The sequence below is a fragment of the Rhizopus delemar genome, genomic scaffold, assembly GCF_000149305.1.
Source record: "Rhizopus delemar RA 99-880 supercont3.3 genomic scaffold, whole genome shotgun sequence".
Classification (NCBI taxonomy): domain Eukaryota; kingdom Fungi; phylum Mucoromycota; class Mucoromycetes; order Mucorales; family Rhizopodaceae; genus Rhizopus; species Rhizopus delemar.
In genome coordinates, this window is record NW_027137829.1 from 1,500,695 (window position 1) to 1,526,907 (window position 26,213).

General features: G+C 37.0%; 10 protein-coding genes across 10 annotated transcripts; 5 read left to right on the forward strand and 5 right to left on the reverse strand.

Moving 5' to 3' along the window:
* Positions 1 to 168: 168 nt before the first annotated feature.
* RO3G_04762 (uncharacterized protein) lies at positions 169 to 581 on the reverse strand (the record flags this gene model as incomplete). The annotated part of the gene is made up of 2 exons (XM_067659352.1): positions 169 to 269; positions 317 to 581. 2 exons carry the CDS (start codon positions 579 to 581, stop codon positions 169 to 171), a joined length of 366 nt encoding a protein of 121 aa, XP_067515453.1.
* Positions 582 to 4,586: 4,005 nt separating this feature from the next.
* Positions 4,587 to 5,793, forward strand: RO3G_04763 (uncharacterized protein; the record flags this gene model as incomplete). Its single annotated transcript, XM_067659353.1, has 6 exons — positions 4,587 to 4,687; positions 4,737 to 4,873; positions 4,926 to 5,133; positions 5,187 to 5,270; positions 5,334 to 5,596; positions 5,654 to 5,793. The coding sequence occupies 6 exons, from the start codon at positions 4,587 to 4,589 to the stop codon at positions 5,791 to 5,793; spliced, it is 933 nt and encodes a 310-aa protein (XP_067515454.1).
* Positions 5,794 to 6,798: 1,005 nt separating this feature from the next.
* RO3G_04764 (T-complex protein 1 subunit eta) lies at positions 6,799 to 8,814 on the forward strand (the record flags this gene model as incomplete). The annotated part of the gene is made up of 6 exons (XM_067659354.1): positions 6,799 to 6,816; positions 6,970 to 7,230; positions 7,292 to 7,417; positions 7,470 to 7,522; positions 7,576 to 8,543; positions 8,594 to 8,814. The coding sequence occupies 6 exons, from the start codon at positions 6,799 to 6,801 to the stop codon at positions 8,812 to 8,814; spliced, it is 1,647 nt and encodes a 548-aa protein (XP_067515455.1).
* A 752-nt stretch (positions 8,815 to 9,566) lies between these two features.
* RO3G_04765 (uncharacterized protein) lies at positions 9,567 to 10,351 on the reverse strand (the record flags this gene model as incomplete). The annotated part of the gene is made up of 3 exons (XM_067659355.1): positions 9,567 to 9,577; positions 9,837 to 10,144; positions 10,212 to 10,351. The coding sequence occupies 3 exons, from the start codon at positions 10,349 to 10,351 to the stop codon at positions 9,567 to 9,569; spliced, it is 459 nt and encodes a 152-aa protein (XP_067515456.1).
* A 2,308-nt stretch (positions 10,352 to 12,659) lies between these two features.
* Positions 12,660 to 12,905, forward strand: RO3G_04766 (uncharacterized protein; the record flags this gene model as incomplete). Its single annotated transcript, XM_067659356.1, has 1 exon — positions 12,660 to 12,905. One exon carries the CDS (start codon positions 12,660 to 12,662, stop codon positions 12,903 to 12,905), a length of 246 nt encoding a protein of 81 aa, XP_067515457.1.
* A 1,158-nt stretch (positions 12,906 to 14,063) lies between these two features.
* Positions 14,064 to 14,613, forward strand: RO3G_04767 (uncharacterized protein; the record flags this gene model as incomplete). Its single annotated transcript, XM_067659357.1, has 3 exons — positions 14,064 to 14,110; positions 14,170 to 14,458; positions 14,509 to 14,613. 3 exons carry the CDS (start codon positions 14,064 to 14,066, stop codon positions 14,611 to 14,613), a joined length of 441 nt encoding a protein of 146 aa, XP_067515458.1.
* Positions 14,614 to 16,433: 1,820 nt separating this feature from the next.
* On the forward strand, positions 16,434 to 17,858 carry RO3G_04768 (uncharacterized protein; the record flags this gene model as incomplete). Its single annotated transcript, XM_067659358.1, has 3 exons — positions 16,434 to 16,635; positions 16,693 to 16,931; positions 16,986 to 17,858. 3 exons carry the CDS (start codon positions 16,434 to 16,436, stop codon positions 17,856 to 17,858), a joined length of 1,314 nt encoding a protein of 437 aa, XP_067515459.1.
* Positions 17,859 to 17,924: 66 nt separating this feature from the next.
* RO3G_04769 (uncharacterized protein) lies at positions 17,925 to 20,240 on the reverse strand (the record flags this gene model as incomplete). Its single annotated transcript, XM_067659359.1, has 8 exons — positions 17,925 to 18,314; positions 18,361 to 18,731; positions 19,062 to 19,073; positions 19,155 to 19,430; positions 19,477 to 19,701; positions 19,762 to 19,893; positions 19,947 to 20,121; positions 20,175 to 20,240. 8 exons carry the CDS (start codon positions 20,238 to 20,240, stop codon positions 17,925 to 17,927), a joined length of 1,647 nt encoding a protein of 548 aa, XP_067515460.1.
* Positions 20,241 to 20,482: 242 nt separating this feature from the next.
* Positions 20,483 to 20,891, reverse strand: RO3G_04770 (uncharacterized protein; the record flags this gene model as incomplete). The annotated part of the gene is made up of 2 exons (XM_067659360.1): positions 20,483 to 20,605; positions 20,742 to 20,891. 2 exons carry the CDS (start codon positions 20,889 to 20,891, stop codon positions 20,483 to 20,485), a joined length of 273 nt encoding a protein of 90 aa, XP_067515461.1.
* A 2,502-nt stretch (positions 20,892 to 23,393) lies between these two features.
* Positions 23,394 to 25,854, reverse strand: RO3G_04771 (uncharacterized protein; the record flags this gene model as incomplete). The annotated part of the gene is made up of 7 exons (XM_067659361.1): positions 23,394 to 23,445; positions 23,626 to 23,792; positions 23,843 to 24,151; positions 24,209 to 25,318; positions 25,366 to 25,463; positions 25,518 to 25,653; positions 25,699 to 25,854. 7 exons carry the CDS (start codon positions 25,852 to 25,854, stop codon positions 23,394 to 23,396), a joined length of 2,028 nt encoding a protein of 675 aa, XP_067515462.1.
* Between the last annotated feature and the right edge of the window lie 359 nt (positions 25,855 to 26,213).

The window sequence follows — 26,213 nt, forward strand, 5'->3', positions numbered from 1 at the left end:
CTCTCGCTCTCTCTCTCTTTTTGATTAAATCACTTACGTTAAATAAAATAAAAGTCCTGTAGAGAAAAAGAACAAGACCCATGATAAGAAAGTAGAGATGAATAAGAACATGAACTGTAAGAACATCAAGGTAGAAAACACAAGCGATGACTAAAATTGAAACTTGTGTTAGGTCACAGATACAGAGCGAGTGTTCTCCCTCTTTATTACCTGCCATGCGTGGAATCTGACATAATCATTTTGTGTTTCCAATATTAAAAACAATAAACCTAATATGTCTTAAAAAAAAACCTAAACTTCATCCCACACAGCTTACCTGTCACCGGACCCAGACAATAGCACAAGGCAGCTTCGATATCGACTCGAATCGATACGGCCGTTTCATATTTATTCACACGCACGTTGCCACTGATAGGGTTACTTTGATTACTACTGCTGCTGGCACCCAATCGGCCTTGTTCAGCAAAGGATTCTGGATGACTGGCTTGATATGAACTAAATCCTGGAATGGGCTGTTTCTGTTTCTTTGTTCGAGATCCTCTGTCTTCGTCAGGTGAAGGTGAATAAGGTGAAAAATTCATGGTGAGCAAAAGAAAAAAAAGGGAAAAAATGGTTCGATCCTGCCGGAACATGAAATTGGTGGCATAGTGACGTAAAAGACGTCCGATCATCCACACCACCCCCAAAAGGGCCGTGGTGGATCGACTGTTATGCCGGGCAGGTTTTTGATCAGCACCAAAAGAACATGACGATCGAACGAGACTGATCAAGTCAAAACGTTGGATTGAATTAAAATGGCAAGTGATGGTCCCGTTGGATGCTTTCATTTATACACTTTTATTGGCATAAAAAAAGGGGGGGGGGAATTCCATCTCAATTCTACTTTGAGTAATCAATCATGGAATGACCATCGGCTAAAACGATCGCGTAACCAACAAATCAGACAAGAACAAATCAGCCAACAGTCTTGCTGGGTCCCAGTCAGCTGAAAGGGGGCATTCAACCAGACGACAATCAACGTTAGGATGCGGTCCAAGCGATCTTGCTGAACATCCGTGGTAGTCACACCATGGACATGTATCCAACCCTTTTTGTGTGGTAAAACGTACGAGAACAAACGATCCAATACCATCCGAATGCTTTCCCTGCCAAGTCGGACCCTGGCCACATAAAGTATGCTCTGTGTTGCTCGTTTTCCACCTGTAAAGATCCTTTCTTGTTTTCCGATGTGTGCATCAAGAAAACGATGGATTCGGACGATGTGATGCTAGAAAAGGAGAACAAAACAGACTTCAGAAGCAGCAGGACGCGTCCGATGGATGAATGAGTGGGGTCTTTAGAGCACGGGACAAAAGATGTCCTGACCTACTGAAGCCATCAGGGTGCTTATGCGATGAAATGCTCCATGATGGGCCAGCAAAAGAATTTCTTTTTCCGACTAAAGCCAAGCTTGCTCTTCACTCTCCAGCCACCCCTCACCTTTATTCCTATCAGCGAGGTTGAACCCCATGGCTGGAGTCAGTCCAACGGGAGTACCCGTACGTTTGATATAACGTTCTGTATCATTCAGATTCACTTTTTGAGTGTCCATCATAAAAAGCGGAGGATGACTTGTAAAGAAGACAGCAAGTGGAGATAGTGTAGAGGATGCTGGTATTAGAAAGGACCAAGGGATGAGTGTAAGAAGGGATAACGATGAAAGTGACTGAATCACGTCTTCTCTTTGTTCGTCTTCCTTTTTCTGTAGCTGATGAGGATCTTGCTCCGATAGTGAAGGATACGGTTCAGAAGTACAAGGAAGTTCCGAAGAGGAAGGTTCCGAATGATTACAACACAAGTTGCAAATAAAACGTATATTTGGCTATTGAACACATGCATTAAAAACTAAGCCTGCGTTCATTTTTATTCTGTTTTATAAAAAAAAAACCCTGAATTCTATTATCAGATTGTTCAAAAGATGGCCAATAAAGATTCTTTAAGAAACTAAGACAAGTCTTTTATGGCTTCCTTTGAGTTCATGTATGCTGCTTGTAAAATTTGGTTTCATAAAGAAAACTCGGATAGAATAGATAGAAGATAGGGAACGATTTGTGATAATAAGTAGCATCTAATGAAAAGTATTGGATTAAATGAACTCTAGACTTTAATAAATCTCTTTATCACTTTCAGTCATTTTATTCTTTTCGTGATTTCAACAATTAAAATAACTGCAAACAAATGATTAATTATGCATATTAATAGGATGAGGTTACCTGAAAGAAATCCAGTCGGGGCTGAAGTACATGTGTACGAGATGAATTTTATTTTCAAAAGACATTGTATACAAAGAGATTAACACATGAACATACAGTCATTAAAAAGAAATGGACATCACTGCTTTCTGTTTTTTTTTAAAAAAAAAGGGGACCTGTGTCAGATCCATCTGGCTATGCCTGCTTTCTTAATCTGATCAACAAGTAAATTTCATAATTTACAGCTGTGTCTGATAACATACAGCTTGATAAAAAGATGGATCATAGATCGTCATGTTAGTAAGTACTACGTATTTGATTATCAGAAGCTTTGATGATTCCTTTCGATTTATATTATCAATGCCTAATAAAACATAAAACTAATGCATATTTATCAAAACAGCTCATTTGGCACAATAATACTATTCAGTAGCAATTTACATTATAAAATAGTCTTTTTAGTAAACCCTTCTTCTTTTGATGTTAGAACGATCGATTAGGAAAATTATATTTCCCAAAAAAAAAAAAAATTGGTTTGATGATTGCTAATATGTTTAGGATCACAGGTGGCTATGTGTCGGACGAACTGATGAGTTTATGGCAATAAAGAGAAATGAATAAATCAAAACGATTCCTTTAAACATCAACATGAAATTATTTATCGAACGATGAGAAGCACATTTTAAATAATCAAAGATCGCAACACATTACATGAACTCTTTTCAGAATTGTAAAGTATCCTTTGGCCCTTCTTCTTTTCAAATCTACTGCCATGTAAGCTCAAGAAAAATGCAGATATCCTTGCCATACTTCACTTTATCCTATAATCTTCAGGTCTTTTTCACATCTTGACCTTCATCAATTGATGGTCTCTTTCTTAACCACCTGACTACATCGTTCATTCGAATTTCTCACGACAATAGACTCCAGATAAATGAGTATCTGCATCCAAACATATAAGCTCTGCTTGCTTAATCCAACAGCATACACTGTGTGTTGTTTTCAAACATCATACACACCTTAGCTTGCAGTGTTCATATCCAGTCTATTTTATCCACTTGGGTTTTCAAGATACGTTGCACCAACCTATATGTTGGGTTACACTCCATTTCGATCATCTCACGTTCTGTATATTGTCTTCTAGCAGAGAGATCTGCTTTCCTATGGATAACTAAAGGTAGACTAGGGTCATCTGGCAAATCTTTCTCTTACTTCACTTGATCTAGGCAACTCATGCTGTTTTTTGCAATACGAAAAAAGATACAATTCTCTATGACTTACTTGTTCCAATACGCCATGGAACTGTAGACATTGATTCAGTGATATCTTTTGATATTATAGGTATGGGCAGGATACGAATTAACCAGAGGAGAAAGGGAAAATGTGTACAAAAAAATCCTTGATCGAATGCAGTCATGGTGTATAGCCATAAAACAATTAAATATAAGCACGAGTGTTCTAAGAGTTGTTTTGTTTTTGTATCTATTTAGGATAACAAGACATTCGGCTAGTAATCAGAAATAAGCTTAACTGGTGTGAATCAAGCAATCTACCCCTAACTAAATTCTGTATTTGTTCCATAAAATGTACAAGTGACGCGAACAGCGATCAAAATTCAAATTAATTCTTTCAATCCGGCTATCACAAGGCAAGTACGATACGAATGCTCAGAACGTAACTGGCACAAGAATCACATCTTTTAGCTGTAAAGATGTGAAGACAGTAGCGAACAAGTGAGCATAACAAAATCTAAAAGAACAAAAAAAGAAAGTATATGGCCATCGTGCATCAGATGAATTATCAAAATATGTAATACTAAATGAAGCACTCATGCATGTTTAAAGGCCACAATAAGCACATAAAGGTACCAAGAGAATGGTCATCCAAAAGCAATCACTTGTAGTAATCGACTTGAGACACCTTGGATTATGATCATTGTGATCCATGACTTCACTGAACCTCAACGCAATCCTGTTTTCAGCAAACCCTGTCTAAAAGTGAGCAATATACATTGAGGTTTGTATAAACATAATCTGAATGGTGAGCTGATAAGCTTTGCATGAATTTTTAAACAGAATAAGCACAAATATACGATCTTTGGGGGGATGGCTGTTAAATTTGTCTTTTTTTTTGTTAGCTATATACACTGCATCTTAAAGCTTTTAAGTGGATTACAATAACGTAAACTGTTTAAAGCTAAAGAGACTATAATTATTAATTAATATGGCAGTACCACCTTTAGTTTGTGCCTGAATCTGCATGAAACAAGCCTTCGCAACAATTTAAGCAGTCACAGTTACTTTTTTTTTTATCAACCTCTTTTTTTTTTCTTTTGCTTTTTTTTTTTATAAAGCAATGTCAAAAACTACTAGTAACGCTTTTATACAAGTTGATGAACAAATACTGATTCAAATGCCAAGTGGCAATGTAAAAATTGTCAATTTGAAAGCCGATACGTAAGCTCTTTTGACATAATTTCAAATCGATTGTTCATATTTTATACAGAACAGTGAATCTTGGTAAATTTGGTTCTTTCAACTCAGATAAACTTATTGGAAAACCTTTTGGGTTATCTTATGAAATCTATGGAGAAAATAATGATATTCGTCCAGTGCAGCATGTTGCAAAGAACACAAGTGTTGGTAAGTAACGGCTGTAATCAAATGTTTTTTTTTATTCTAAACCAAAGAAAAGAGGAAACGGAAGCAAATAATCAATTGATTATTGATGATACGACTGTACAAAAGTTAACGCAAGAAGAAGTATTGAAATTGAAAGCGGAAGGTTTAAAAGGAACTTTAAATACTGAAGAAATCATCAACAAAATGGTTGCTGCTCATTCAGAATTTGACAAGAAGACTGAATTTTCTAAAGCGAAATACATTGAACGTAAAAAGAAAAAGTAAACATTTGGAACGGTTGCATAAGAAAAATGTATTGAAACTTGCTTTTTAGATTCATGAAAGTATTTACACCTATTCGACCTTCTTTATACACCATCACGGATTATTTTTTCAACAAAAACCCAGAAAAGATAAAGTAAGACGATTCATTCGCAACCATCTTGTTCTTTACTTACACTGTAGAAAACGTTTTTGATAGACATCTTCGCATTGATACACTCTCACAATTGCTTTCTTTATCCAATGTTCACGCCAACAGCAAGATGTTAGTTGTAGATGATACACAAGGCTTGATCGTTTCAGCTATGCTTGAAAGAATGGGTGGCTTTGGTCAGTTGGTAGCAGTGCATGAAGGCGATTTTCACAATTATGATATTTTAAGATACATGAACTTTCCAAAGTCAGTACTTGAAACACTTTATACAGTTCCCTTTGCATCTGTTGATCCAGAAACACCTAATGGTAAGGAATTCATTATAAACGTGCGCCCTTTGAAATCATCCTCATGTTATAAATTAGATCCTTTTGAAATTTTGACAGAGGAACAAGTTGAAGCGTTAGATATTCATGCAAAGAGATCTTACTTGAGACGTAAGAGCAGTTACGATTACAAGACAAAATCAAGGCAGCTTTTGTTTGATGGTGATTTTGATGGGTAAAATAGAAATAAGGATGATAAAAGCGAGTGACTAACACCAGATAGTTTGGTTATTTCATCCAACTGTACACCGGAATCAATCATTAAAGAATTAATGAAGTACATCAGTGGATCCAGACCGATTGTCGTTTACAGTTTTAGTAAAGAGCTGCTGTTACAAGCAGCTTATTGGATGAGAAGATGCCCTGAATTCATTAATGCTGACATTACAGAAAGTTTCTTGCGACAATACCAAGTGTTACCGGGAAGAATGCATCCAAACATGAATACAAGCGCAGGAGGAGGATATCTTTTATCAGCCATTCGTGTGATTGATTGTCCATTTGATATGTCACTAGTGAAAAGAGACGATAACAGACGCCATAAAAAGAAAAAGACGACATAAATAGACTTTTTCTATAGAAATGCATTAGTATTAGAATCTCATCTCGACACTCACCCTTTTTCTTTAATTTGTTCAGCATTGAAACGATTGACAGTAAAATGCTTTTTTAAAAATAAATTAGAGTTTCATGCTGTAATGTAAATTTGTTGGATTGATCGGTTCTTGTAAAGTTTTGATCTACGCTGATATACAAAAACATCCAAATCTATAGTCTACCAAACCAAAAACCATAGATCTTGCTGTTTTGAGGTATCATGCGTTGTAAATTAAGCTGAAGAGCAAATAGTAAGAATTTTTTTTTTTTTTGCAGCCATGAGCGCCAGATGATGTGTACATGTTTTATAAAATTATATGTTTTTTAATCACGTAAGTCAATTCTACTTGATAGCTTCCTTCTTCTCTCGAATAATCCTTTAGAGTCTTTTTTTTTCGTACTCCTTCTCTCTCTTGACTACCTTAATGAGCAAGTGCCACTCGCTTCATTAAAATAAGCAACCTTTTCAAAGAAATATGCATGTGGCAATTGACTCCCGCTGAAAGTCACTTTATTTTCTCCTTTTTTTTTTCTTCTGTCAAATCGTTTTTTAAACTTTTTCATCTAAACACACATCTATTTTCACCATGTCACGTTCTATGATGGTACAGTACCTTTCACTATAAAACTTCTACCTCATCTTCCAATACAAAGGAGAGAATGCGCCATTTTAAATACTTTTGGAAGAAGTGGTTTTATCTAACACTGAAATATACACTGGTTGAAGGAAAACACTAATCAACTTTTTTATTCTGTAGCAACCGCAAATCATTCTTTTAAAAGAAGGTACTGATACATCTCAAGGAAAAGGCCAGCTTCTTTCTAATATCAATGCTTGTGCTGCTGTTGTTGATACCGTAAAGACAACGCTCGGTCCAAGAGGTATGGATAAATTGATGGTGGACAGCAGAGGCGAAGTGACCATCTCTAATGATGGTGCGACGATTATGAAATTACTCGATATTGTTCATCCTGCTGCAAAGACACTTGTTGACATTGCTCGCTCTCAAGATGCTGAGGTACTTAAAAAAAAAGATTTATGCTCTTTTTTGTTGCTTACTTTTTCTTTTGGCATACTAGGTGGGTGATGGTACGACAAGTGTAGTGTTACTTGCTGGTGAATTGTTAAAGGAAGTGAAGAATTATATTGAAGAAGGTGTTAGTCCTCATGTTATCATTAAAGGCTACAGAGCTGCTGCTCGTTTGGTAACTAGAAAAGATCGGAACCCATCGAGTTGGTATTCATACTTTTATCTAGGCAATTGAAAAAGTAAAGGAACTGGCTGTTAAAATTGACAAAAATAATGAATCGTAAGAGAAAGAAGGAAAAAGAGAGCTGTGAAAGGAACTAATATAAATATCAGTGAATTTCGTGATTTACTTTCTAAATGTGCAGCTACCGCCATGAATTCCAAATTGATTTATTCCCAAAAGGACTTTTTCACCAAGATGGTAGTGGATGCTGTTTTATCACTCGATCAAGAAAGTTTAAATGAACGTTTGATTGGTATCAAGCGAGTGCCTGGTGGTGCTATGCAAGACTCAGTCTTGGTCAACGGTGTAGCTTTCAAAAAGACCTTTTCCTATGCAGGTTTTGAACAACAACCCAAATGCTTCAAGCAGCCCAAGATTTTATGTCTCAATGTCGAACTTGAATTAAAGGCGGAAAAGGATAATGCTGAAGTTCGTGTGGAAGAGGTATCTGAATATCAAGCGATTGTGGATGCTGAATGGCAAATCATTTTCCAAAAGTTGGAAGCGATCGTGGCCAGTGGCGCCAAGGTAGTTCTTTCCAAGTTACCGATCGGTGACCTGGCCACACAATACTTTGCTGATCGTGACATCTTTTGTGCTGGTCGTGTGGCAAAGGATGATATGGATCGTGTTGTTCAAGCTGTAGGTGGCTCTATTCAATCAACCTGTTCTGATTTACGTTCGGAGCATTTGGGTCAATGTGAAAAATTCGAAGAAAGACAGGTGGGTGGTGAACGTTTCAATATCTTTGAAGGATGTCCTCAAGCCAAGACTTGTACATTGATCCTTCGTGGTGGTGCCGAACAATTTATTGCTGAAGTTGAACGTTCTCTTCATGATGCGATCATGATTGTGAGACGTGCGATCAAGAATAATTTGGTTGTTGCTGGTGGTGGTGCTACTGAAATGGAACTTTCTAAATACCTTCGTATTCATTCTCGTACAATTGAAGGAAAGCAGCAATTGATTATCGGCGCTTATGCAAAGGCATTCGAAGTCATTCCTAGACAGTTATGTGATAATGCTGGTTTTGATGCTACTGACATCCTGAATAAATTAAGAATGAAGCACGCACAAGGTACATACAAGTCTATATCTTGCTTTTTTTTTATTAACACTTTCTCTTAGACGGTGTTTGGTACGGTGTGGATATAAATAATGAGACCATTGCAGACAATTTTGAGGCGTTTGTTTGGGAACCAGCACTTGTAAAGATCAATGCAATTGCTGCTGCTACAGAAGCTGCTTGTTTGATTTTATCAGTGGATGAAACTGTTAAAAATGCACAAAGCGAAAAACCTCAAGCAGGACCTGGTGCTGGTCGTGGCCGTGGTATGCCAAGACGATAAAAAAAAGTACATCCATCTTGTATTTGAATAAACTTTTTTTTTGATAATTAATAAGTCTGCACACAGCCATTCTTGTTTTGCTGAAATATGCTCCTTTTTTTTATAAATAAATGGTTTATTTTTATTTATAAAATATAATCAGAGTCACCCGTCTGAGAACGGAGTGAACTAAAAGAAACAGAGTGTAGACAATTGAGCATGCTAGTCAAGTTCGAGTCTGCCCCTTTTGAGGGTGGCAAACTGCGACATAGCATGAGTGACCAGCTGTTTATCAATAAAAGGAATACCAGATACAGGAGTGAGGGGCATCTAGGAATCAAAAAAATTTCTTCTGTTCTTATCTGTAAATGCTAGAGCATAAGCTACCAGTGATCCAGGGACTAAACCACAGTCAATCATATGCGAGTATTCTATAGATAAATGCTTAGTGACAAATACAAAAATAGAAGAATACGAACCCTTATCTGTTTACTATTAGTCATATCATACTCATTAATTATTGATACATGACATGAAATATTATCCGTGTATGAAAAGTATAACTAGAGTATCATTTTCTTATTAAATAAAACAATCCCTTCATGAGTCTCGTCCTCTCTTGTTTCTTTTTATCCCATTGAATAAATCAAATATCACAACGTAAAGACACTGGAGATCATGGCGTCGGCATAGACTCTATAAGAGTGGGGGAGGTCTGATTTTCTACTGAATCGATGTCGAAAGTTGGACGCGTAATTAATTTCACGCAATTTTCAACACGAAACTATGGACGAAGATAAAATCAATAAATTTTATGTACTTATTAGTACCTGTAGTTTAATATTCTTACCTTCATCCTCAATGACATTGCTAATACTTCTAAAGTTTTTGGAAAAGTATTAATATTGCAGCCAACTTCAAAACTCTTCGATCGAGTCAAGCGGCATACGTATCCTTTTGGGTGTGTCATGGTAAGAAACTCAGTTATCAAGGCTAGCTCCAATAATCAGTAATAAAATAAAGGTGATTTTTCAGGCACTTACCACTTTGGATGCACCCTTCAACATTAATTCTCTTCATTTTTTGTACATCCCAATCAACATATTCGCACAAGTCAAATAGCATATCTTTCAACATTTTCAGAAGCTTGATTGTGGCTTCATAACGATACTTTTTGTCATCAGACCCATCATAATATGAAGCGGCCTCACATGCACCAAACTTCAACGGTTTTCCTCCACCGGAAACGATACGAATTGACATATCAGGCTTTGAGTCTGTTTTTTTTCTCTCAAATCTTTCTTGAATCACACGTTTCCTTTTGCGACTAGAACTACTTGCCGGGCCATCCCTATACGAATGTTCAATAAAATAGCAAAATATATTCGAGTTGGTGGTTTACCTAATTCTGAACATACCTGACGCAGTTTATTTCATCAATGTTGTCATAGAAGCTATCGATCAGCGGGACCCATATGTGGCTGTTATACCATGATTCATCCTGTCGTACTAGAAGAGGGTTGGGGTTTCTCTCGTATTTGTGCAGCCTTACATGCATTATGTTTTTACCAGTAAAAAGGATTCTTTTGAAATGTACATATATTTACTCACAAGGTCTCAACGGCACGACATATTCTATCGATATAGAAACTCTTTTCTTTTGAATAATTATTGTAGCGAATATCGCTATACTTGAAAATTTCCTTTCTTATTTCATTCGCTGTAGGCTAAAAACAAATTATTACTTTGTTTTAAAAGACAAAATGTTGATGTTGTATTACCTTGTTCATACTTTTCAATAGTGAAAGTATTTCTTCCGACAACACAGCACTCTTTTTATTGCTTTCGCTTGTGATTTCTGTCCATTCATCATCAGCAAAAAGACTTTTTACTTGTGAGTCAGATACACCAATGATGAACGAGTGTACAGCACTACTCAAGTGAAAAACTATAAGAGTCTTATGCTAAATTTAATGAACTACTTTACTTCTCTCGTTCTAAATCAGCTCCATAGGAATAAAGAATATCTTCAACTACTCTTCCTGTACGTAATTTCCACTTCGTTTCTTCTTTCATTTTTTTAAAGCAATTATCAAAGGCGTCATAGAAGCTATTTGTTAAAATTTTAATCTTCTCTGAAGTGCCAGAAGAAAAATTAAATGTGTTCAATGGGCTATTATGGATTTTTACGTTCTGAAAATAGGAAAAAAAAGGGGGGGGGGTTATGGAATCGAGTATTAACACCATAACCCATCGGGTTTATACCTCTACTTGGCTTGATGATGTCTCACTTGCACTATTTAAAGTTTTCGCGCCTTCTGGATTTTCATAAGTATATGCTTGTATATTGACAAAGTCGGATTTTGGTCGGGAGTCGCCTTTGATTCCTTTTTGATTTTTAAAGCTTATTTTGTATTCAAACGATGCTCCTTTTCATGGCGATTCTAATGCTATGCTTTTCGGTGTGGTTGGATGACTCTAACAGACGTTATTAAAGAAAATGTAAAAGAAAATAAGAGGAAAGGAAAATAATCAGCTTGACCACATTGGGTATTGCATGAAGGAAAGTCACAATTGGCTGACGTTATTTTTCTTACCTATTATTTTCTATCCTCACAGGATACATCAAGAAGACGATCTCTGGACGCATTGTTCACTCAATATGCCAACACACTAAACAGAAAAGAACACCAAAAGGATCAACATGAAAACGAATACTCAATTAATATATCATTTACTTTATTTATCAAAATCAACATAATACTCTTTACAATTGTATATTTTCCCTAATTACCTTATTTTAATATGTTATTTCAAAGTATCTATTGTTGTCAAGTAATAAACTATAGGCTTTCTTCCCACTAAAATTAATTTTAGGTGCCGAACATATTATTTTTGTACGTTTAAGCAATTGAAGTCAAGAACTAGTGTTATTGTTGAATTTGTTGTTATTGCACATTAATAGTCTCTTACAATCTTCTATTAATTGGCTTCTGTTATCTCTTCACCGTATATCGAAACTAAACATAACAATACAAATTAGCAACTGTCATTATGATCAGACAATTGTGTGTGTATGTGTTTTTTTCTTTTTTGTCATGGATTCTTTCAGGACATCCAAGGATTATTTGTGCAAAGCCCCTCCTAGATTGTAGTGTATAGATTCTCTACTTAAAGATTTTTGCACTAAACATCCGAGCCTTTCCAACAGTGATTTGTTGAGAAAGATTGAAACCGACTTGGATGAAATCGCAACGTGAAGACCACAACAGTCATCGGCTATAACGAAGTTGAAGTCTACTCTCAAGGTATTGGATGAATGCATACATCAAAGTACGATTAATTGTTTTTATTAGTAGAGTTTTCACATGGTACTGGACAACGGAACTAAGAACAGTTCTACGGCGACCAAAAAAGTAGCGTACAAATGGCACTCACATGGATCTATTACTGTTAATCAGAAATCAGTTGCAGAAGATGTAAGATAAAAAGTATAAGGTTTACCGAAGGATGGATAATTTATCTCCATTTTCTTTTAGTCAAATAAACGCAAGCAACTTGATGGCAACCACGATCAGCTCACAGTGAAAAAAGGAAAGAAACACTACAACTTCACCCCACAAATGAAACCATCCACATCAACTCACAAACTACGCATTTCTGATGAGGATCAAACTCAGCTTTCACCATTGTACGCTATCAAGATCAATGATATGCTGGTCAGGAAAGTGCCTATTTTGAAAACGCTTGGTGTCCTAGTCAAGAAGTTGCCACGGCTAGTTCCTAACCCTAGGTGGTCGCTACGCTGGCCTCTAGACCTCCCTTTATCTAGTTGTCTGCTCCATAACCCGCCAATTTCGGGTCGCATGTCCAATGTCATACCTTCTTCTCTTCCGCACTGGTATACCTTGTCCGATGTCGCTATATGGCATCCTTCTAATAACCAACTTGTAGTTCGAACTACAACATCAACTCGTACTAGAGCTGTAATTCGTGAGCTATCCCCGTCTTCTGGTCAAGCAGACGCTAACATCCGTTTTGATTGGTACATCAAGGTATCCCAGGATCCTCCTTCAATGCCTGCATCAACTACGGTGCATTCTAACACATGACCTCCGCAATTTTCCCATTGGTGTTGCCGTCTTGTTCCCCATAAACAGGTCCCAGTGGCACCAATTCCCCCTGGGGAGCTACGTCGTTCATGGCATCCTGTTTTGGCAGGTTCTCGCAGGCTTTTACGCCCGCCTTACCGTGTGGCCCCCGGACTGCGTCTACCTGTTTCGTCATGGAAGGAATTCTGGAACTTCGACTTTCCAAGCTCTGCCTTCATTTCCTGGTGGAGATTGCTGCATGATAGTCTGCCCGTAGCATCCACACTTCACTAGAGAAATGTTACTCCGTGCGCTTCCCCTGTATGCCGTATCTGTCATAATGATGTTGAAGATACATTCCATTTTGTGATAGGGTGTCAACTAAAGTGGCAGTTCTGGTCCTCCGTGCTGTCTTTGTTGAGCCTGACAGACCAATTCCCTGACGCAGCCTCCGTGTGGTCTGCTCTTGCAACGCTCTCTTCTCCCGATAATCGATATACAATCTGTTCAGACCATATTCGCCCTTTAGAGTTTGCCTTTTCATCACTCTGGAATTTTCACTGGCGTTGTGTTCTCAATGGCACTCTCTAGTCATTTTCAGGGGCTATGAATTTTTTCCAGCAAGATTCCAAACTTTTATTTGAGTCATCACTTGTAACGGAACTTTAATTGTTAAATAAAGTTTTAACTTACACAAAAAAAAGATCAATGATATGCATTCTATTGATACCCCCTAAGGAACTGATCGACAAATTTGAGAAGAACAAAAATAACCAAGCCGGCATCTTGTCTTTGAAAAAGCGATCGATTGTCCACCAGTTCCTAAAATGTGCCTTGGATCAACATCTCAGTGGTTTACGTCAGTTTTTATAGACGCATGGATGTGAAAACGGATGTGCTGAAGAAGAGAAACTGGATATGGAACTGGTGAGGTTGATCTTGACAGACTTCACCGCCACTTGTGAAAAGCCTGCTTATCTCGCCATTATCAATGAGCGAACACCATTCGTTGAATCTATCATTCCACTTTTCAAGTACTTATCAGCAATCATGGCTTCGATAGCATTTGTTTGGTAGGTGTGTTTATGTCCGTATATGGATTTGTTTAACCATGTTTATCTTAAAATAGGTGTGAGAAGGGCCTTTCCTGAGGCCATCAAACTATTGGATGGTATTGGCATGACAACGTTGGATCATATCCATCGGATTCTGATTGAATCATCCGGGTAATATTCCCTCTTTATCATAACGATGATATATATTAATTAATTTATTGTATACTTAGCTTGGAGGATGGTATCTACACGAAGGAAGACACTCTAAAGTTGCTTGAATATACCTCTATTTGCATCCGAGAAGAAAAATCTCGATACCAGCAACCTTCGTACAACACGTTTGCAAAACGGAAGCTTTTTGGTTTGCAATTTGTGAACTATAAACTTACGCTGCTTTCTACCTTTGTTGTGGCAGATAATCGGTGGGCGTGTGTTTGGGAACGCTCAACCCTGATCCCGCACCGTTGGTCGGAAAGAAAGTATTGGTTTCAAGTTTTCGAATTGTTGTTCACATTAAAGGTAAGACCATACATACACGAAAGTGGTCATTCAACTTATACATCATGTAGGACATGATCAAGGAACAGGATATTGTCACAGAGCAACTTATCGACGAACACACTGGAGTCATTAGTGTACCCAGTGAGGACACGTTACGAGCACGATGCAAATAAAGCCCTTAAATCAAACTTCATTTATTGCCGATGATCCATTTTAGTCTTTCTTTGTCTCCAAAAAAAAATTGTCAATATCTCTGTCTACATTTCTCTGTTCAAACCCTCTCTGTATCTTGCAAGGATTAAAGATGCATTCAATGATTTTCACATCAGTAACTTGACACGATCTTGTCGTCTTCTAGTTCTAAATTTGATGATTGTTTCAATCTCATTCCTTTGTAAAATATAAAATTATAGGGCATTTGGGTGCGTCTTTTTTCCTTACTTTTCTTGGCTCTTTTTTTTTTGTCTGATTGCCACTTACTGTTTTCCCTAATCGCGCATTCGTTTGGGTCATTACATAGACTGCCTGTTTCGACATTTATCCCAACACTAGTAAGAATGCGAGACGAACCCTTTGAAATGACTTTGCTGCAGGCTCGTGTAATCCTCTTGGACAAAGTATCTTCCTGCAAAAACCTATGACGCTTAACCTTACTCTTTGCCACTGTCCAGAATTGTTCAATTGGTTTAAGCTCAGGAGAATAAATAGGAAGATACACACATTTATATCCTCGATACTCAATATACTTCTTTATATTTTCATGCGTGTGAATATCTTTATTTTTTGTGTTTTCTAACAATGGGCAAATCAGAGAAGATTCGTTGGGGACTGCATTTCCCAAGTACTCTGTATGAGTAGCAATAGTCTCAACAATAAATGCATTCTGATCAACAATGTAATGCATGGGGCTCAGGTCCACCATTCTCATCAGTAACATTCCCATGCTCATCTTCATACAGAAATATTGTACTCAGGTTGAATTGTAAAGTAGTATTTGAAGAAGAATGACCAGAAGAAAATAATAGCGACGTGCGTGATTTCTAAAAATATTGGACTTCGTTTCTAAAAATATTGAAATTGATTTTGATTGGCCTGTGACATCAATTTTGGCTGGCCAATGACATCATTTTTAAATGAGTGCGACGTTGATTTTGATTGGCTGTGACATTATTTGTTGGAAGCACTGTGCACACTCTTCAGAAAAAATTGCTGAATTTAAAAAATACAATTAGCTATTTTTCTGAAGCACAACGTCCTTCTTTAGCTACTAATGCCAGCGCAAATATTTCGTTCCGCTCAACGCAAAACCCAGTGGCATTAATCTACCCTTGAATTTAACTGCATTTCAAATTTTTTATCCTTTTTTATTCATTTGACCGGTAAGATTAAGCGTTAAATGTGTAACAACTGAAATAAGCAGTGAAAGATTAACTTTTTTCCTATCCTATTGAAAAATGACTGAATTCTCTTCATTAAAAGAAGAAAAAGAAAGAATATTTAATAAAAAGGCTATATCTTTCTTTCAAAACAACATGTAGTGTGTCCATTACAACAAGGTGCATAAAAAACACTTTTTGGGACCGCAGCTTACCCTAATGTATGTGGCTGTGTGGTACTATGATTTATAAAATCAAACTGCGGAGGGTGATGCTGCGCCTGTTTTTTTCCATTATAAAAGCTTCTTGCTTTTTTCTTGTTACTTTCACATGAATTCTACGCAGTTTATAGGTGATTTTAAGTCAACTCCAATGGGGCCATTTCTAGATAGTTTATTATGTTTACTTGAAACGATATCTGACGAAATCTTTTGGAATAACTTATTGGGAGAAAGAGCATTGAATCTGCTGAAACGTTATTTTGGAAGTGATGTTGTCTTTTTAGGTTTCATTGTTTATCTTGCTCGTAAGTCACACAAACACAGTCCATCTCCAGTGCGCTAACTCAATTCACTACAGCTATTGTTGGCTATCAATTTAACACCCTCTTGTATTGGATGTACAACAAAGTGGCAGAAAGGATGTATGTTTCTATTCAAATCAGTCAAAAAGAAACAGGATACGATGAAATTCTTCAATTTGTGGCAAGCAAGACATCACAGATTCATGACTTACGCAATGTGGAAGGGCGGTGTGAGGTGCAGGATGAGAGCGATTGGCAAACAGTCAATCCTCCTCCCAAATTGAATCTTTATCCTCGTAAATAGCTATATACACACGCACACGTGAGAATCATATTTCTAACCAATATCGTAGTGGATGAGATTGAGCATCGAATCGTCTACAAGGGTCATACATTTTGGATTACGAAAAAGAAGAATGGAGACACAAACAAAGAGCCAAATAACTTTTATTCCAACGACCTCAAGGAACTTTTGGGTGCTATGAGCTCCAATCCTTGTATTCAAATCACTATGCGAGGTCAAGATTTAAAAATGTTGCAATCCATTATCCAAGGATGGATCGATACAGCCTTTAAAAAGGTCAATGGAAAGGTAAATGAGCATTCAAAAAGACAAAAGGCACACGACTCATCTGCTACGATCTAGCTGACAATCTATAAATGTTTACCCACACGTTATGATGGCTTTGAATGGGTCTCGGTTGGATACAAGGAACTTCGATCGTTTGAATCTGTCATTTTAAAAGAAGGGCAAAAGGAACGTTTGCTGATGGACATTCAGCGATTCCGTAGTCGTGAAACCTGGTACACGAACCGTGGTATTCCCTATCGTCGTGGCTATCTACTCTACGGTCCTCCCGGTACAGGCAAGACCTCCCTGGTTCAATCCGTAGCTAGCAAGGTCAAGATGAATGTGGCTATCATTAGTCTTTCGGGTGCGATGGATGATGAAAAGTTCAGTGTGCTCTTGCAGGAAATTCCTCGCAACAGTATCTTGATCATGGAAGACATTGACCACTGCGTCATCAAGGATCCTAGCAATGATAGTACGACCAGCAAGATCACAATGAGCGGTTTGCTGAACGCACTGGATGGTGTAGCTGCTCAAGAGGGCTCGATGATCTTTATGACCTGCAATGATTTGAGTCGTATTCAGCCTGCTCTTTTACGTCCAGGTCGTATTGATATGAAGATGGAATTGGGTTATGCAGATAAAGAACAAATTCGAAACATGTTTTGGAGATTTTTATCGGATGATGAAGACGAAGAGCCTGCGAAACACAGTAAAGAATTGGAGGCGTTGGCAGACCGATTCACAGACCTCATTCCTGATCTCACTGTCACTCCAGCCGAACTTCAAAACTTTTTTATTATGAATGTGATGGATAAGGAACAAGGAGGAGATTTTGAATATTTATTGGATGCTATTCCCTTGTTTTTAGAAAGTGTACAAAAGGATAGACAACAAGCGAAAGAGCATAAAGTACAAAAGAATAATAGTGGCCATGATGTAGATTAAATTTGTAAATAAAAAAAAACCTTTTATGTAAATTAAATCTATTTGTACGTGAAAGTGATGTTACATTTATGAAGATAAAGAATCTGCAGAGTGATTTGATTTAATAGCTGCCATGGCTGCAGCAGCCACAATAGCAGCTGCAGCAGCACAACTGTGCTGATCGGCTATAAAATGATGATAAGGTTGAGGTGAAAAGTCATGGACTTCTTGTTTGCTTGGAAAATAAAGCCGGGTCGTATTCGTACTGATCGATGGATGGTGAGCGGCGATAAAAGAAGAGGCAACCACGGCTGCGGCTGCGGCTGCTGTAGCTGAGTGACTTGGATGGCTATACTTGTAAATGGGTGGCGTCTTTGGTTCATTGGTATTTCCATTTCTTTTTGAGATGCAATAAGGACAGTGACGTACAAATCGAGCAATTAATTCTTTCGGAATCCAAGAATACTGTCTGCGGACCTACTAAAAGTCAAAAACAGCTTGATCAAGTATGATATGTCTTTACCAGTGCGGACGTCTTGTCTCTCCCACCGTGATGCGCCTCTTTATGAGCAATGACCAGGATATGATAAATGGATTCACGCGTTGCTACAGGTTTATCATCATGACAGACCGTATCATTCATTAAACAAAACATTTTTTTCACCCAAAAGCGGAACTGGGCTGTAGAAACAGAGGTATTCCTAGGATCCTTGAGGACCTGTAAAATCATGGCATAACGATGATTGTCTACGAGTGCTTTATCTCGTTTTTTAGTAGACAGGTTTTGTAAATAGTCATGAATGATGGCATCAAATTGTTCAATAGAAGGAAATTGTTCAAGATGGATATGACCTATAGTAGCTACTGCTGCTGCTTGTGTTGCTACAGAAGCAACTTTTTGTGGTATAGAGCATTTCATAAAGAAAAAAAAAAGAGAGAGAGAATGTATAAAGGGGATATAAAAAACATATTTGTATAAACAACTGTTTTTTTTTAATATGACTATAATTATCAAGAAAGGGCGGGAAAATGTTGTAACTGTTGTGTTTATTGTTGCATTTTTTCCACTTTTTTGTTTATTATTTTTTATATTTTTTTTTTCATCATAAAAAATGTGCAAGGGATGAAACGAGTCGATGTCTGTGCACACAAATTATTTTTTTTTTTGACCAGGAATAAAAGTTAATAATCTTGACTTGAAGCTTGTATCAAATTCAGTGTTACTTTTCTTTTTTCCTGTAGTGTATGTGTGTAATATTTTTGTTTGTATCATTTTTTAATTTATGCAAAAAGTGACATAATTTTTTTTCTGCTTACCTTTCTTTTCAATCGCTGGAGGTGGTATAAATGAATCAGCTAATGTTCTAATACTTATTGATGAACTACTTGAAGCTGTTTTTGTATGTGATTTTTTGTGGCTGTTGACACTATTGTTACTTGTTGTACTACTTGTGTCTGAAATAACGAATTTATCGCCTTCATCCAATAATTTCCAACCTTTTTCTACAATATTCAAAAAGAGGTTTTCTCTTGCACGCGCCATTGGAATAGAGAACTTGGGTGATTTAAGTGCAGCATATTCAGCGTTAATTACTTTATAAATAATTAGAATTGTTAATGACAATAAAAATAAACTTACATTTAGCCAGAATAAAATCAGATAAATCTTTTTCATTGTCAAATAAGTGAGGTAATAAAGGACCAAAGGGTGGTACGTCTTCTACAGACACAACTTCAACTCGCCACAGCTTTTTCTTGTTCTTTTCTTCTTGATGAACAACTATAAAGACGTGCAAAAATTGTGATTTAATAGCAGATGGATTAAAGGGTTGATTCCCTTCTACAAACACAATACAGACTATATCTAAATACATCGTTAGTCGCCCAAATAATACGATATTATGTTGTGCTTATATCAAGATACCATTGCCAATATGCCTTTTCCTTTGTACTTGCTGTTTATCGCCAATTTTTGAAGGTATCAAAGTAGAGACATGATAAGCAAGCACATGTTCATGCCAAGTATTTGTATAAATATATTCACCAGAGTCACCACCTATTACATTATTATTAGTATTATATTATTAAAAATAACGAATACAAAAATACCTTTTCGATCTAATCCGGCAGACCAGCCCGTGTAATCTTTTAACTGTACACGATGACCAATGATGTTTAAAAAATAATCAAACTTGCTTGAATCATGTTGATTAGCAAACCATTCTTCTTCCTTTGTTTGACCTTCTTTCACTAACAACACACCAAATTTATATCGTTTGTGTAACTAGAGCAAGTATTAAATATAAAATGATTTATAGGAGAACACGTTGAACATACACAATACTCATCTAATTTTAATAAGCTCTGTTCTAAGCCACTAGATGACATGATATCAAAAGACATTTTCTTGAGTGAATGAAATGGAATATTAAAGAGTGATTCAATGATTGTTTTCCATGTTGTATTGGGTATATCTACTGTTGAGGTATTTTCAGTAGGCGCATTTAATAAAAATGAATCTTCGATCAGTCTTCTTTGATCTGAGTTCTTTTTGTTTATTAGCACACAGAGGCAGATTTATATTTATAAAATTACCTCCTTGCTTCTATAAATGATTCTATATTGTTTCTTATTATCGATGTATTCTACTGCAGCAGATACAAGTAACGGGTCACCATGGTGATAACCAAAAAAATGGCACACATTTGAATTGCCCATGAAATAATTTCTGTACCAATAAGCATCTTTATCCATATGTTCCACTTGATCTGATATGATCACTTGTGTAATAGGTTCTATCTGATGTTTATAATTATTTTTGCCTTCGATCCTGTATCCTTTACAAGGTATCACCATGGCATTTTCAACTACTTTATAGTATTGACAGATACACTGATTCATTACTTGTTTCATGTTGTTAATGATCTCTTTTACTGAACTGACGATGGCATCCTTCTCATAGACTATGTCTAGTTGTTTATCCAATCTGGAAATATCACGCTTGACTTGTCTCTTCAACTCTTCTTCGTCCTCCCACCGCACCATTTCTGACATTTTATACAGCTCTATTATGATCGATGCCAACTGTTCACGAGGAAATTCTCTGTTCTCTTGTTGCTCTGTTAATACATTTACCAACGTACGATCACATTCATTGGTAAGTCGTGTGTGTAAAGTGGTCAAGGTGGTCGTGATTAATCCTTTAAATAAGAATAAACCTCCTAGATTGTTGTGTGCTAGTTGATGGAGCATCGGCGTCTGTTTCTTTTTTATTAAAAATAAACACATGTTTTTTACAAACTAGTATTAACACTTACTTGCTCTTCTTGTTCATCAATATGGCCTGCACATTGATGTTTAGTGATAGACCTGGCTGTTGTCTCTGTGGTATTGTTTTTTCGAAATAAAATTGAAGTATTTCTTTTGATTCGACTTGTTGAATCTCTAAAGATATGTTTAACAGAGGATTTTACTGCACTGGGTATTTTGCCAAGTCGACTGGAAGTACTAAAGACTGAACTGCTAGTAGAATAAATTGAAACATCATCTCTTTTATTCCATTTTGAGTCATCATTTGATTCTTCTTCGTATAATTTGAAAGATGACATGACACATTAATAATAATATACACTGAAAATAAAAAGAGTGGAAAAAAAGAAACAAGAGAAAAAATAAGAGAAAAAAGAGGGGGTGGAGAATAAAATCCAATGAAACACCTTTTGAGCTTGTTTCTTATCATGTGATCTATACACACTCTTACTCTGCTCAATGTTTGTTTGTGTCTGTAGGGTTTCTCCCTTTCTTCTTTTTTTTTTTATTCTTATTTTTAAAAGATGATTAAAGGAATAAAAGTAGCTGTGAGTTTTATGATTATAAAAGAAAAATAGGGAGAGCTAATTAGAAAATAGTTTTCAAGAAATAAAACACAAAAAGTAGAAGAGCAAAAGGATGGAAAGAAGCAGATAATAGAGCCTCCTCTTTTATCCCGTACATCCTTACAAAAGAATACTTCTATTATCGTTGTTGCTGATAAAGCATCCATTACTGTAAACAGACTATTTGTATACGCGTTCCTATAAATGATTAAGATGTTTTGGAATAGAGAGAAATACAAAAGCAACCAAGTGCAGTAGCTTGGTTAAAAGGTGCATCCAAAGATACGGTGCCCATTGGGAAAGTTCCAAAAAAACAAAGATCGTCTAGATTTCATGCAAATGAAAAAGTGGAGTTAGAAAAATTACCTTCACTCAAAGGTACTCTCTATTCATATTTGTAATATACATCATTAATGTTTGCTTAGACACTCCTGTCAACAAAAGAGGGGATATCTTTATAAAGAAGTTGGCTCAGTGTCAAGTTATGTTTGACTTTACGGATGCTGATTCAAATCTAAAAGGAAAAGAAATTAAACGTCAAGCATTACAAGATATGTTGGAATACGTTGCTACCACAAAGGGTTCCATTACAGACTTGATCTATCCACACGTCATCAAGATGGTATTTCTGTCTGCTCGATTAAACAACAACTAATCTCTAAAGAGTAGGTGTCCATCAACCTCTTTCGTACAATACCACCTTGCGATCATAAAAAAATAGTAGAGGATCCTGAGGAAGATGAACCGATCCTAGAGGCATCATGGTCACATCTACAGCTTGTTTATGAATTCTTTTTGAGATTTGTTGAGTCGCCTGATTTTAGTGTGAATATTGCAAAAAGGTACATTGATCAAAGGTTTATTTTACAGGTAAAGAAAAAAAGAAGTTGTATATGAATATTGATATTAATGCACAAGTAGATATTAGAGTTATTTGATAGTGAAGACCCAAGAGAAAGAGACTTTCTCAAGACAATCTTGCATAGACTTTACGGCAAATTCTTGGGTCTAAGGGCATTTATTAGGAAATCAATCAATAACATATTCTTTCAGTTCATATATGAGACAGAGCATTTTAATGGTATTGCTGAACTATTAGAGATATTAGGGAGGTAAGCCGAATGGATTCAAGGGGAAATCATCATGGCTCATGTTTATTGTGTAGCATTATCAATGGATTTGCTTTACCTCTAAAAGAAGAACATAAAATATTTTTAAAGCGTGTGCTGATACCACTTTATAAACCATCTTCACTCACAATATACCATGCTCAATTAGCTTATTCTGTTGTACAATTCTTGGAAAAGGATCCCTCACTCACACAAGAGGTTTACTTGTCATCATCCCCCCTCTCATTCTATGCTAATCACAGGATGCTATAGGTTGTAGGCAGTTTATTACGTTATTGGCCCAAAGTAAATAGTACAAAAGAAGTCTTGTATTTATCAACATTAGAAGAAATATTGGTTGTATGTGATCACAACCAATTCCAACAGATCATGGTCCCCGTCTTTCAAAAGGTAGCTCAATCTATTGCAAGTACTCATTTTCAAGTAGCAGAGCGGGCTCTGTTCTTTTGGAATAATGGTTACATACTCAATTTAATGCATGAAAATATCGCTGTTATTTTACCCATCCTGTTTGATTCTCTTTATACACAGCAGCATTGGAATAAAAACATTCACTTGATGGCATTCACCGCATTAAAATCATTAGTGGATATGGATACAGAGCTATACAATCAATATAAATATAATTATGAACAGTAAGTCACCATGAGTCACGTCATGTTCTTGCCCTTAATGATTTACTAGGAATAAGGACAAGGGAAAAAACTGAAACTAGATACCAAATTATTATTAAATAAATCACTTTATTGATTTTCCTTCATACGAAGTCTTGCTGCCTTAAACCTCGACACCTTCTTTGGTATTTCCTCTTCCTCTTCTTCTTCTTGTAGTTGCTTACTTGGCAAAGGCAGCTCTTCATCAAATACTTCAATTTCAGGTTTTGATTCAAATGATAAACTACCCGTGGCTGCTAATATTTGCTGTCTTTTTGCATGATATCTGCTAGTGATCTACAACAACAATTTAAGAATCAAAACACACTTCTTTTCTCTTATGCTACCTCTTTTAGATCCATGTCTTCTTCTAATTTATCCACATCAACCGACACACTCTCTCTTTCCATCACAGAACCCTTCATGATCTTGTTATCCAATTTACTCTTCTTTGCAATAATGATACCACCCTGCTGCTGCTGCTGCTCTTCTTCCATCTGTTTTGGTATGGGTATCATCGATCCATCTGCAGGCCTATAAAAGGGTTCTTGATTTTCACGCGCTAATCGGATCAATTCGTTCAAATCGACTGTTTGTGTTCCATAGTCATCATCATCCAGTGAAGGATAATCATCCTCTTGTGTTTGACGTATGACCTGAAGAATGCTAGATGCAGATCGGATTTTTGTTGGCATGCTGCCCTCATTCTTTACAGGTTCCGAATAGCTCGATACTTTGGACAAGACAGAGGGGGCATCATGGTTTTCGTGCTCAATCACAGTCGCATGGGCATCCCAAGTTACTTTTCGAACGGCCTTTCTTACTTCCTTTTCTTCATCCGAAGGCTGTTCTTCCTTGACTTCTTTTATTGAAGATTCCACAGATGGTTTCTGAGTATCCTGTTTACGCTCTTGTTGCTTCATCAACTTGAATTTAGATACTTTTTTCTTTGGTAATTCTTTTTCCTGTGTGGATTCCTTTTCATCTTTTGCCTTCTTCACCTCTTCCTTCACTGGTTCTTCCTTTATTTCTTCCTTTACTTCTTTCTTTACTGGTTCTTCCTTCACTTCTTTCTTTACTGGTTCTTCCTTTACTGGTTCTTCCTTCACTGGTTTTCTTTTTTCCTCCTTTGTCACAGGAGCGTCCTTTCTTCGTTCTTGCTGCTTCATCAATTTGAACTTGGACATCTTTTTCTTGGGTGTCTTTTCTTGTTGGATAGATTCATCTGTGGGAGGAACAGATTCAGCCACCTTTTGCTGCACGGCTGGCTTCAGCTCCTTTGCTTCAAGTTCTATTTCAGGTTCTATTTTCTTATGTTTGGGCTTTGTCAACACAGAAGGCGTACTCTTTTCATACACTTCCTCTTGTGTTTCCTGATCATGGTAGGTAAAATCATCTTGATCCACAATACCATCCAACGGAAACTCTTCGTCGTTTTCCTCATCGAATTTATCAAAGATGTTTTCAGAGAGCTCCATGTCATATCGTTCATCGTCCTCATTGTCGCTTTCGGCTTCTTTATCACTCTCTTCATTTAATCCTCTTAACCAAGGCTTGCCCTGTCCACGAGGCTTTTCTTTCTCTTCCTCCTCCTCTTCTTCTTCTTCAAGCTCCTTCAGCATGTCAAACAAGGCCTTATTTTCATCCCCACTGTCCTTGGCAGGTTGACTGTTCATCATGTCACGCGCGCGCTGAACAGAAGGTGGCAGTGTGCTTGAGGGCGTTTTCTCCTCCACCTTGGTTTGAACCTTCTGTAGCACTTTCCCTTCTTCTTCGGGCCATTCCTCTCTGATTTCCATAATCGGTAAACCTTCTTCGTTAAACTAGACAAAGGGTGAGTTTCTTTTTGATAAGCACAGAAAAACCTTACTTGAGCTTCAGACAAGATGCCCGTGTCGACCAGTGCTTTTGATTTCGCTTTCACACTATTGATTTCAGCTTCCACCAGATTCAGATTGGTATTCACATCTACGTAGTTCCCCTTTGTCAGCATTGCGCGTTTTATTATTTACATTTATTTACGTTCTTTTCTTCGACCCAAGATCTCAATAGCCTGTTTGGCTGAACGTTCCACATAATACTGATCACCCAACAAGACAAGTATTTCGTTGGTATGAATCAGCTTTCCGGGCATAAAGGCCAATTTTCCCATGGGAATCTACACTGTGAGGTGAGTGACAGGTCTTTCAATGGACATGTATACCATGGCTGTCTTTGTTGTGGTCTCTGGTAAGGTGGTCAAGAGAGCTTCGAGTGCGTCATAGTCTTGCTTACAGTTATTCCAGCGTTGATACTCGAGCTCGAGTGTTTCCAACTGTTGTCTTAATCGATCGTTGAATAAGTTTATTTGACTTGTCATTAGGAAAATTAAAAAGAAAAAGAAAAAACAAGCCACCCCGTTTGAAATTGTTTTCCTTTAAAGCAAGCTTGGGATAGACAGCCCGGGGTCTTGTCGAAGGCTCCCCATGGGAGATGGTGTCTATAGCATGCTCTTTCCTTCTCATGAAGCGTCTGAGAGTAGGTGGTGTCTTGGTTCTTTGGATGTCCGCAGCACACCGTTTTGTCAAAGCCGCTGTACCTAGCAGGAGGGTGGATAGTGTTTAGAAAGAGATCGCTTTATCCCCTCTCAATGTCCTGCTTCTGTTTTTTATGTCAAACAATGCGTATAGGCTTCTATTGTCTACTAGACATCATGTGTCTCGTATACATGGCTCATGC